We start from the raw sequence: 13,116 nt of genomic DNA, 5'->3' as shown, positions 1-13,116 counted from the left end.
TTTTTTTTATTATTATGAGGATTTTTACTATTGGGGTACAAACGTATCCCGGGTGTGTGTTTACGTATATAATGTGTTTGGAAGGCTGTAGCTCCTGAACCAATGGTCCGATCTGGTTCAAATTTTGAATTTGAACTCAAAACTAAATAATCTTCCTAGATCCGGGTATAGAGGTATAGCGGTTCAAAAGTTACAACACTCCAAAGTTGAAAGTGGATACATTTGTACCCGGGTGTGTGTTCTAGGGTTAAACTTGCATTTACTAAAATTGAATGGACTATAAAACTGCATACTTGAAATTTTTCTACAAAATCTGAATAAAGAGTTGCAAATTAGTGTGCAAATTTAATGAATTTTCCTGAGTTTTGCACAAAGTTTAGAGATTTTATTTTTATAAAAAATTATCGAAAATAAATTATGATAAAAAACTTTGCATATATTGCGAAAAATTCACTGTGCCAATACTTTTGTTCGTCACATTTGGTCGAGATCGGTAGTTTTTGAGTTATACATAAATGATATAAGTGGTCAGCGCCGCACCCATTTTTATTCCATCCACACTCATTTTCCATCCAATGAACCATGGTATATATCAAATTTGAGTAAATATTGATTAATTCCTTAGTCACACTGCTCAAAAAATCTGAAAGTCCGGTACATACACATATCATCGGCTTAGAGTGTTAACCTGCTAAATCCGTTTTTTGGCAAAATTGACCTTTTGATGCAGTTCGAAGGAGTAGGCGATTCCGCAGTTGGCAAGCAAAAAAAAATACGCCAATATAAAAATATAATTGTCAAAAATTATATAAAATATAATTGTAAATATTGATTAATTCCTTAGTCACACTGCTCAAAAAATCTGAAAGTCCGGTACATACACATATCATCGGCTTAGAGTGTTAACCTGCTAAATCCGTTTTTTGGCAAAATTGACCTTTTGATGCAGTTCGAAGGAGTAGGCGATTCCGCAGTTGGCAAGCAAAAAAAAATACGCCAATATAAAAATATAATTGTCAAAAATTATATAAAATATAATTGTAAATATTGATTAATTCCTTAGTCACACTGCTCAAAAAATCTGAAAGTCCGGTACATACACATATCATCGGCTTAGAGTGTTAACCTGNGTATAGAGGTATAGCGGTTCAAAAGTTACAACACTCCAAAGTTGAAAGTGGATACATTTGTACCCGGGTGTGTGTTCTAGGGTTAAACTTGCATTTACTAAAATTGAATGGACTATAAAACTGCATACTTGAAATTTTTCTACAAAATCTGAATAAAGAGTTGCAAATTAGTGTGCAAATTTAATGAATTTTCCTGAGTTTTGCACAAAGTTTAGAGATTTTATTTTTATAAAAAATTATCGAAAATAAATTATGATAAAAAACTTTGCATATATTGCGAAAAATTCACTGTGCCAATACTTTTGTTCGTCACATTTGGTCGAGATCGGTAGTTTTTGAGTTATACATAAATGATATAAGTGGTCAGCGCCGCACCCATTTTTATTCCATCCACACTCATTTTCCATCCAATGAACCATGGTATATATCAAATTTGAGTAAATATTGATTAATTCCTTAGTCACACTGCTCAAAAAATCTGAAAGTCCGGTACATACACATATCATCGGCTTAGAGTGTTAACCTGCTAAATCCGTTTTTTGGCAAAATTGACCTTTTGATGCAGTTCGAAGGAGTAGGCGATTCCGCAGTTGGCAAGCAAAAAAAAATACGCCAATATAAAAATATAATTGTCAAAAATTATATAAAATATAATTGTAAATATTGATTAATTCCTTAGTCACACTGCTCAAAAAATCTGAAAGTCCGGTACATACACATATCATCGGCTTAGAGTGTTAACCTGCTAAATCCGTTTTTTGGCAAAATTGACCTTTTGATGCAGTTCGAAGGAGTAGGCGANAGCGTTTAAGCCAAGTTGATAGCCAACGAATAAGCTTTAATTTTTTATATCTCAAGAAAATTATTGTTACTTCTGGAACGAAACATAAGGAAGATTAAATGCAGAAGAGTTTTCCAGCGTGTGGGTAGATTTGATAGAAAAAAATGTTGTACCAAATAATAGTTCCGGGGAGCCAATTACAGTAATTTTTTATAGCGACGAATGCACATATCAAAACCGAAACAGTATTATGGCTAATGCTTTGTTATCCACAGCTATAAATAACAATGTCATTATTGAGCAAAAGTTTCTTGAAATAGGCCATACCCAAATGGAAGCTGATTGTATCCATTCCACTATCGAACGAGCACTTAAGAAAAGAGATATCCATGTTCTTGCAGAATACTTTGAAGTATGTAGATCAGCTAGAAAAAATCCAAAACCATATGACGAAACTTATCTTAGTTACACGTTCTTTAAAAGCCTTAACACAGTTCAATTCTTTAATAGCATTCTACCCGGTCGCGGCAAAGATGCTGCTAAAGTAACTGATATACGAGCCCTACTGTATACACCAAGTGGCGACACATTTCAAACTAAGATTCTCCAACGAATGGGAAGTAATACCGCAAAAAAATCCCCAGTAGCTGTTTCCTTGCCGTTTTCTCACCTTCCGAATTTATACGAGAGTAGGCGTACGATTGCTCGCAGAAAGTATGAGATCTCCAGTATTTCAAACGATTACTTCCTGAAGATTACCACGCCTACTATAACACTTTACCTCATGATTGAATAATATGGATCATACTTTCTGGCATTATTGAGTTCCTACTTAAATTATCTTATATGTGGTCTTTGTACTATTAATTTGAAAGAGGAATACTTCACTTATAGTTACTAATATATGTTTTATAAACTGCCTATTTTTGTTGCAATAAACGGAAGAATAAATCTGCTGTATTTTTTTATATATATATAATTGTTTGTATCTGTGGAATACTATTTTAATTAACATTTAAATTGAGCTCGTAATCACAAAAAAATAAAATAGAAACAATTTTATTCATACAAAAAACCTGCTAAATCCACTTCAGTTTTGAAAATACAAAAACTAAAAGCTGCTAAGTTAGAAATTTGCCAATAAAACCATAAAAACGTAATTTGTTTCATTCGTTCTGGATTAGGGCCATAGAACGTCGCGCGATTAGCAAACTATATGTAGGATTTGCCCTTCAGACTAAGAGTTAAAGATATATTTAGTTTTTTGCCTCTACAGTAAAATATTTTTTTTGGTCGTTAGCAGGTTTACACTCTAAGGCGACGATATATGTATAGTAAATTCAAGGCAGTATTTCTGCTTAAATTGCTTAACTTCTACATTTTTTATGCAACCGCATTAGGTTAGGTATCAATTTATTCGAAAATAAATGTTCTTTTAACCGAATGCTACATATTTGGCAATTTTCATAGACATTTTTTAAATCAGCGATGGTGAAGGTGAAAAAGTTCAGAAAAATAGTGGCTTATTAAAATAAATCCGATTGAAGCTCCCCACAAACTAAGTCTAACAATATATTGTTATACATCATTTTAAAGGTCTACAAATCCTCTTTTCGAAACATCTTTTTTTTTAGTTTGCTGGGTTGGAGCTGCTTTGGCCGATGGAGTAAAAGGCGAAATGCTTATATTTTTCCCTTGTCCCTCCTACGCGTTTCGACACTCTCGTGTCATCTTCAGGGAGTCTGTTTTATTTGAACGATAAACAATAAACATGAAGAACGAACGAAAACCATGATTAACAAAAACATAATAATAGTTGCATACATACATACATATATACAAAACAATAGTTACATATGTACATGTATACTTAACCCTAATTATCTACACACATAATATCACTTGAAACTCACATTAAATATTGACAAGAATTTTACATTAATTTGCACACATTGAAAGTAATACAACATTTAGGATGAATTATTCAAGTATTCTTATTTATATTTTAATTTTAGTACGGCTGCATATGTGTTCTTCGTGTTGTCGACGTCTTCCTTAAAGTTGATTGCGTTGTCCAATTGTTGTTGTATTCGTAGGCTCTCCAGTGTCATTCTCCTTCTTTCTCCTCTTTCGATGTCCAAAATTTCTGTGTTGCCGAAGTCCGCTATATGTTCGTGCGTTGTTAAGTGTTGAGCCAGTGCTGTTGTCATCTTTTTGTTTCTCGCGTCCGCTCTGTGTTCATTGATTCTTATACCCAACGCTCTTTTTGTTGTGCCTACGTAGCATTTATTGCAGCTTTCGTTATCATTGCCCTTGCACTTTATTTGGTACACTACATTGTGTTGTTGCTCCTTTTCGATCTTGTCTTTGGTTTTCGTCAACAATTTGTTGATTGTGTTATGGGGCTTGTGTGCATATATCACATTCTCATTTTTTATTGTTTTTCGGAGTACTTGGTTATTTGTAAGTCCTGGTATGTATGTCACCCCAATGTATTTTTTGTTAGTGTTGTTTGGCTGTACTTCATTGTTTTGGCTCGGTTGGCGAATTTGTTTTATTGTTGTTTGTAATAATCTTTCAATTAACGCGTGCGGGTAGCTGTTTTTGTGCAATATGTTTTTTATTTTCTTGTTGTTTTGCTCTGTAAATTCTTCGTCGCTGAGCAGATGGACTTTTCTAATAAGACTGGCAGCGGTGTTTATTTTTTGTTTCCATGGGTGATTGGAATGAAAATTTATCAATCTCCCCGAAGCAATGGATTTTGCATACCAGTTCAGCAGAATTCGGTTTCCCTTTTTATGCACTTCTACATCTAGGAAGGCAATTTTCTTGTTTTTTCCCCTTTCGACTGTAAATTGTATTTTTGTATGTTGTGCATTTAATATTTTTAGTATGTCTTCCGCGTCTTTTGCTTTAATTATTGCAGACATATCGTCTACATATTTAATTATGTATTTTATATGTATGTCGTGTTGTTTAAGTTCAGCTATGCTGTCGTCCAATATTTTGTCAAGTACGATGTCCGCTATGGTAGGGGATAATGGGTTACCCATTGGCATGCCATAAATTTGTTGATAAAGGGTGGTATTGTATTTGAAGTAATTGTTATCCCGTAAGCAAAACTCGAGTATGGTATGAAATTCTTTTCGTGTAATGTTTGTAAAATTCTCTAATTTTTTCCAATTCTTCATAATTGTCTGTATGGCTAAATGTATCGGGATATTCGTAAATAGTGATATGACATCGAATGATATTAAAATTTCATCTTCTTCAATAGTAATATTTTTTAGATTTTCCTTCAGTTGATAGGAATTTCTTATATTATATTCGTCAGAGATTATGTTTTTTAAAATGTTGCCAATAAACTTCGATAATTTGTAGCAGGGAACATTTGTAGACGAGGATATTGGTCGGAGAGGTGTACCGGTTTTATGAATTTTGGGTAGTCCGTATAATCTAGGAGCATTAGCTGCTGTGCATGTCAAGTGGAATTTTTGTTTTACGTCAATTTTTTTCTGCTTGAATAAGTCGTTTACTATATTGTTGTTTTTCCTCAATAATTGTTGGGTAGGATCACTTCTTATGGTTTTGTATGTTGTTTTGTCATTCAGTAATTCCCTCATTCTATCTTCGTAATCCTTTTTGTAGATCATTACCGTTTTATTTCCTTTATCTGCTTGTGTTATTATTATTTCTTCCTTGTGTTGACCTATAAATTTTCTGGTGTCTGCATACGTTTTCAATATAAATTTTTCTTTCGTAGAATGTATTGATTCTTGCAGAGATATTGCTTCTTGTTGCATCTTTTTCCCTTTCGTCAGTAATATCTTGTATGCCTTGCTCTAAGTCGGCAATTATGGGAATCGGGGAAAATGTTTTCTTAGACACCGGCAATGCGAATTTGCCTCCAAGTGACAGTAGCCAACGGGAATACTTAGACATGGGAATATCTGTTTTATTTATAAACCAATCCTCATTAAATCTTATGCCAAATTTTGTTATATTTTTTGATATTTGCTCATCTAATTTTTTCTCATGTAGTTTCTGCGTGTCTATTGAAACTTTATTAGAAAATTGTTTCTGATTTTCTATTATTTTCTTGTATTCTACTTCCATAAGTCTGCTTTTCAGTAAATTTTCCCCATGTTTAATGTTGGTTGTGACTATTTTTATATTAATATTTGTTTCTTTAATTTCTAAATTTTTTTTTTAATCGGATGAAAAGTAGCCAAGATGCTAATAGATACCTGCATCAAGTACGAACATAACGGTTGTTTTTAAATAAAATAAAAATAGAGGCTTCAGGAACTATATGGAACCTATTTTTATGTTGTGCTCGACGATAGCGGTAGGTTTTGTTTCGGGTGTATTTTATGACTTTTTTTTGTAGCACCGTTTCATATAATAAAGGATTGGCGTTTACACAATACGTCAGTGTTTGGCCGAGCTTCTCCTCCCATTTGTGGCATGCGCCTTGATGTTGTCACACAAAGGAGAGAACCTACAGCATTTTTTCATACAAAGTATGTTCGACAATTTTTTTATATGGAAAAAAAGCAGAGCACCGTCCACAAAAAAAAAATGCCAATAATCAACGGTAAGTCATAGCTACTAGAGCTGGAAAACTATCGCTAGTCGTGGCCATCGATAGTTTCGATAGTCACAACCATCGATAGTATCGATACTATCGAAAATGTCGACACTATCGATAGTTGCGATTAAAAAAGTCCAAAAATTAAACATAACAACTTTTATTGAAAATGAGATCAGAATTGCTAAAATATGTACACACAAAAAAAGTTTATCAACGATTTTTGGCTTTAAGCAGCATCTGCGCTCTGAAATTATTTGCCATGCTATGCTAAATGTCTTTTCCGACTCACAAGATGAAACAGGTACCGCCATCTTTTACTCTTAAAGGGTGTTTCCACGACGACCGAATCACGTGGTTCGCTCTCTCAATTACGAACGGCGAATCAACACGACACATTCCTGACTAACTTTGCATCTCTGCTTCTTGTTCTTTGCTTTTGTTTATTGTTTAATGTGTTGTTTATTGTGCATTTTAACGGTGGAGAAAAAATGTGTGGTGGCTAATTAGCTAAATCAATAGTTTTAACGAATCTAGCTATTTTTTCAATGTTTGTGGGATGTGTGTGGTCTATGTGTTTACAGCCGTTGTCGATAAAAATTAGAGAAGACAACGATTTGTTCTTGATTCGCATGGTGATTGGATCTGAATAACCTACGAATGAAGTGATTCGCTCTCAAAATTTTGTATGGCGAATTACGTAATTTGGTTCGGACGGCAATCACGAATGAGAGAGCGAATTACGAATGAGAGAGCGAATCACTTATCGTGGAAACATAGTTTTAGTGAATAATGTATGTATGAGTGAAAATGATCGATAGTGCTTACAAAACCATCGATGGTTTGGATAGTCAAAAACCATCGATACTATCGATAGTGCCATCGATAGTTTTCCAGTTCTAATAGCTACTTCATATTTACACTTTATTATACTAAAATTTAATGGTCTAATGGCAAAACTTGCTCAAATGTCGCGTCCCAATTTTTATTTGGGTCACTGTACTAAGTAATGTATACATATTTATGTATAATATCGGTTCATTTTAACGGTGTTTTTATTTCACATATTTTCAGATATATTCTATTAATCCTACAAACGCGTCTAAAATAACTGGCATGCTGCTTGAAATCCCGACCCCACAATTACTATCTATTTTGTCCTCTGAAGATACTTTGCGGCAAAAAATTAACGAAGCACTCGACATAATAGCTTATAAACAAAAATCAGATGCAAATAATGCGTCAACCCAAACCCAGAAGAAAATGATACCTGTTGTGTTACTGGAGCAGTGTCAAATTGAAGACAGTGATCCACTATTTTATTCTCCAGGCAAACGTGGTTTTTACACTCCAAGGCAAGGATATGGTTCCTTTGAACGAATAAATGCATTCAAAAACATTGGAAGGTATGTATCGAACACATAAATATTTCCAAAAACATGAAAATATACCATTTTTGCCCTAGCCACTGTAACCGCCTAATAGCATAATTGTTTGTTCATAATTGTGTATGGACATTTTGCCCTGGCAGAGCGCAGATTTAGAAGAAAGCGTTTAATATCAGCAGCTATTTTAGGCATATTCGAGACATACCAGTAACCTTTCGCACCGGTACAATCGTGTTAAAAATAAAATTTGTTTTGCCGGGCGGGAAAATATTTATTGGTCTAACAATCAGCTGTGCAAAACTTGATTTGGATTTCAGTACAAATGCATGATGACTGACTTATTGAGTGTGGTTTTCGTATGTAAGGAGAGGACTTTACTCCTGAATTAACTACCCATCCCAAGGTAGCACTTGTTGGCAAGAGTGATTCTGCTGACATTGTTATCGGCGTTAATGGTTCCCAAGTAAAAAAAATTCTCTACTCTCTCGAAATTATATCTGTCAACAGTGACGTGAGTGCTAAGGCGCGAATGCGTTGACTGTTTGTTTTATGACAGGAGATACTTCGTCTTGTCCTCGTTGACCACCAGACTCAATCGCTTTGCTTTCTTATCCAACTTGGAAAGGGCAGAACAGACTTCGCGGTTCTTATTACCGCCAGAAATGGCACGCTCTTGTAAAGTTGTTCCTGAGCGGTTCAGTTCTGCAGTGTTATTTTCCAGCATCAGATGAAAGAAATCACGTCATTTTACACAGCCGTATCAGTTTCGCAAGGATGCCAAGTTCAGACATCGGGGCATATATGCAACACCTTTTAGGGCATGATTACGATAACCGGGCGACAAATTTTGACCCGGGGCGTCGATAGAGATTTTTGTAACCAGTATAACGGTATAATTTTTTGATGGCAAACGAAAACTACTGGAGTTACCGAAGATCAAATTCAGATTTTGTTTTAAATCCTTATATCGCACGTCTAATAATAAAGAAATGTAATTCAAAATTTACGTTTTTGGAGATTTCATCATACAATTAATATGCTTGAATATGTTCAGCCTAACAGAAGACTAAAGTCCTACGGACCTCAAGAACTTTGAAAAATCTTATCTACAACAATATTTTGCCCATGACGTTTTTATTTTTGAAAAATGTGATAACTGTTATTTTGGTTCCCTGGACTAAACCTCCCAAAATAGCGAAGATATGTCTCTTTCCATCTGCCTTTTGGTATACCAACTCAATAACTCAGTGAGTGGGGAGACCAGTATGTCTGCATGCATTCATAAAAAAATATTTATTGGCCCAAAAAGTAGTGGGTAGGCACTGTGGCTAGTGGTAACCAACTATTACCACCTGGTTGTAAGCCATGCAGAGTCCGCAGAAAACTCCGGAAGCAGTGTCCGGAGAATGCATCAGACTAGGCAGAGCATACTTTGAAGTGCCATCTAATTAAAACTTAAGAAAATTCAATTACATGGCCGGTGAGAAGTGCCTGTTTGAAAATTTCATAAATTGCACAAAGGAAACATGTATTTAGGCGCCTGGTGTTAGCAGTCACGCCTAAACACCAACTGTATAAATTGTTCAAGCTTTGATTACGTTTTCTCACAAAATTCAAATTTTTAAATAATTCGGCCGGTCAAATAAAAAGCAAAACAGAGTTTTCTTTTATCCTTCTACGCATTTCAGCGTCTTTTCCGCCTTCATCAGGGAGTCTGTTTATTCGATACAAAGCATAAAAACTCAAACAATTAGGCTTAAAATCGCAATTAATAATATGTGTGCATTCATCTATATATATAAAACAAAGTCGTGTTAGTTACACCATTTATAACTCAAGAAAGGCCGATTTTTATGACATTTATTTCTTGAATTTGCCTGCCTTCCGAATAGCAGAATAACTATTAAAACTGCCGCTAGGTGGGGCTGGAGTCGAGTTATTAGTAAAACCCGTATTTATGGTCCGATTTGCCTCATATTTGAGATGTGTATTGACAATAGGAAAAACAATACCATTGCAAAAAAAGAGCCGCCAGGTGGCGTTAGAGTCGAGTTATTACTAAAAATCGTGTTTATGGTCCGATTCGTCTCATATTCGAGATATGTATTGACAATTGGAAAAACAATACCATTGCAAAAAAAAGAGCCTCCAGGTGGCGTTGGAGTCGAGTTATTACTAAAAATCGGGTTTATGGTCCGATTATCCTCAGATTCAAAATATGTATTGATAACAGGAAAAATAATATGTATATGTAACTAAAAATCGTATTTTTACTCGAATTTATGTCATTACCGAATTATATGAATTCACATGCCGATGGTCCTCCGAAATAACGACGCAACTCAAAATTAAAAAAAAATCAAATCCCTTATTGCTTTTAAGAGGCTCATGTCTCTAATCCTTGGCTAACTAATCTTAACTAAAGTAAGTAGTGGAAGCGTTCATGGTAAAATTTTTCAACTTGGTACGAAAATATATGAAATCAATCACATATTCATGGAGAAAAATTGGAGCTATTGGAAAAGGGCGTGGCACCTCATATACAACCGAAGTTTTGACACTGTATATCTCTGGAAATGTTCATGGTAAAGTACTGGAACTTCCCACCATGCAAAACATGAGAAATAGGCAACAATCGTCAATGGCAACAAATTGGCGACTCACCGATTTATTGCTGTGGTGACAAATCGGCAACATCACTTCGTTCATGTCAATTTTGAATAAAAAAGTTCTCAAAAATTCCGAAACTTATGAATATGGCGTCAATAGTATTGGCCAAAAGCATCTAAATTATGCCCAAGGACAAGATTGATAAAATAGGAAGTCTCACAGCGAGAAAATGAATTAATTCCGATTGTAAGTTGCGATTTGGTATACAAAAAAATAAATGAAGTATTAAAAAGAATAAAATTATTCCAAATATCGCCTGAAGCGATAAGAAAAGGACTCATTCAGGTAATAAGAAAACGACTCGCCCAGGCGAGTTGCCTTCGGCGGACGTTTTAGAGCGACCGGTAATAGGAAATCGATTCGATGGCAATATTACCGGCAATAAATTTGTTTCCGAGGGCGACACGTTTTCTTATTACCGGCAACACAAATTGTTTGGTGGGTTGGTATGGAGGTACTATGTATATGAAATCAATCGCATACTCTTGAGAAAAATTTGAGCTATTGTAAAAGCGCGTGGGCCCTCCCATAAAATACGAATTTTGCATACCGCATTTCTCTGGAAGTGTTCATGGTACAGCACTGGAACTGGGTGCGGAGATATATGAAATCAATCGCATACTCATGAAGAAAAATTCGGACTATTTGAAAAGGGAGCGTGGCACCTCCCATATAAACCGAATTTTCACCGAACCCCGAAGTGTTCATACTAGAGTACTGGAACTTAGTATGGGGATACTATGTATATGAAATCAATCGCATACTCTTGAGAAATATTGGAGAAATTTTTGAACTTGGTACGGAAATATATGAAATCAATCACATACTCATGGAGAAAAATTGGAATATACAAACCGAATTTTTCATACTGTATATCTCTGGAAATGTTCATGGTAGAGTAGAAATCAATCGCATACTCATGAATAAAATTTCGGACTATTTGAAAATGGAGCGTGGCACCTCCCATATAAACCGAATTTTTCATAATAGGTATCTCTGGAAGTGTTTATGGGAGAGTACTGGAACTTTATACCAGCGTGGCACCTCCCAAACAAGTCGAATTTTTCTTATTGCATATCTCTAGAATTGTTGTTTGTAGAGTACTGGAACTGGGTGTGGAGATATATAAAATTAATCGCATAGTCATTGAGAAAATATGGAGCTATTGAAAAAGGGGGCGTGGCACCTACTATACAAGCCGGATTTCATACTGCATATCTCTGGAAGTGTTCATGGTATAGTACTGGAACTTCGTATGGAGATATATGAAATCAATCCCATACTCATGGAGAAAAGTAGGCTCTTGGAAAAGAGGGCATGGCAAAATACAAACGTACTGACTTTTCCTTATCTTTGAATGTGTATATAATACTTCTGTAGGTATGTTTGTGAGTGAAATCCTAAATGGCTGGAGGGATTTCAAAAAAGTTGTGTGTGTGTTTGAGTGAGTCTCTGGATAGTTTAGTTTCACAATTTAACCCGCCAGTTGGCGCTGGAGTTGAGTTACTACTAAAAATCTTTTTTTATGATCCGATTTGACGAATATTCAAGACATGTATTGGAAACGGTAAAGGAAGTCCAATTGCAAAAAAGAGATGTGAGGTGATGCTGAGGTCGAGTTATTACTAAAAATCGCCAAGTGAGAAAAGGTGCCGCGAATGTCAGACTAAATCGACCTGTTGCACCATTGAGTATATCGAACTCTCGTGTACTGGGTGTGATTTGCCAATATTATTATGCGTTAAAGCTTCATTCGTACATACCAGGGTTTATTTGTGCAGTGGTAAATCTCAAACCACTACCTGTCGAAATACCTTAAAAGCCAGTTTAATAAAAGCAATTTAGTGAAGATTTAATTTTTTAATTGAATTTAATATAGAACCTGACAGAAAAAAAACAATTTTTCCCTTAAATTGCTTTCTAAAGTTGTTGGTTCGTGAAACTAGCTTTTAAGTTATTTCATCTCAGTCTATGTAAGTATGTATATTGGGTTTCTGTCGAACAAGGATACGAATCCATTTTGAAATTGTCACCAACTATAAGATAATGTTTCTAGGGAAAATTCACTATAGATCCGGATCTTTGTTGCCGCCGGCGACCTTCTTCATGGACATAACACTTTCGTTAGTTTATTTAAGGCGGCAAACGACCACCAAACCACAATCTTAGCCGATGAATTCGCCATTGGAAATCGTAGTCTGTTGGAGAAAATGTTAGACCAAAACGATTAAATTAAAAATCTAGTTATGGGTGGGACGAAGTTCGCCGGGTCGGCTAGTACATACATATAACATAGTTAACAAAGTACATATCGTCGCTCCCAACGAAGAGTAGCACATCTCAAATTACCGTGGAAGACTAGCACGTTTCACTATTCGCGTCGAAGACTAGCACATTTCATTATTCGCGTCGAAAAGTAGCACATTTCAGATTCTCGCGTGGAAGACTAGCACATTTCACTAATCGCGTGGAAGACTAGCACATTTCAGATTTTTGCGTGGAAGACTAGCACATTTCGTTATTTGCGTGGAAGACTAGCACATTTCAGATTTTTGC

The 13,116-nt window shown here is 35.3% G+C and overlaps 1 protein-coding gene and 1 long non-coding RNA gene across 3 annotated transcripts in view; both read left to right on the top strand.

Annotated features, from left to right (window-relative positions):
• The window catches only part of LOC108364180 (uncharacterized), a 9,677-nt gene extending 6,050 nt beyond the window's left edge, over positions 1 to 3,627 (top strand). The window contains exon 3 of the long non-coding RNA XR_001847712.1: positions 3,546 to 3,627. This is a non-coding gene — a long non-coding RNA (uncharacterized LOC108364180). The remainder of the gene's footprint in view (positions 1 to 3,545) is intronic.
• The window catches only part of hyd (E3 ubiquitin-protein ligase hyd), a 534,145-nt gene that overhangs the window by 363,954 nt on the left and 157,075 nt on the right, over positions 1 to 13,116 (top strand). The window contains exons 10-11 of one of the 2 annotated variants that reach the window (XM_017617630.1): positions 7,577 to 7,908; positions 7,968 to 9,237. In XM_017617630.1, coding sequence (XP_017473119.1) covers positions 7,577 to 7,908; positions 7,968 to 7,992 — 357 coding nt within the window. In that variant the 3' untranslated portion in view covers positions 7,993 to 9,237. Of the gene's footprint in view, positions 1 to 7,576; positions 7,909 to 7,967; positions 9,238 to 13,116 lie in introns of those variants that run through there. The other variant, XM_017617625.1, reaches the window with a different exon arrangement.

This window comes from Rhagoletis zephyria, unplaced genomic scaffold (assembly GCF_001687245.7).
Source record: "Rhagoletis zephyria isolate East Lansing unplaced genomic scaffold, Rhagoletis_zephyria_1.1 Rzeph_scaffold_00030, whole genome shotgun sequence".
In the NCBI taxonomy this organism is placed as follows: domain Eukaryota; kingdom Metazoa; phylum Arthropoda; class Insecta; order Diptera; family Tephritidae; genus Rhagoletis; species Rhagoletis zephyria.
The sequence above is the reverse complement of the archived record's forward strand: the minus strand, read 5'-3'. Positions and strand labels throughout refer to the sequence as shown.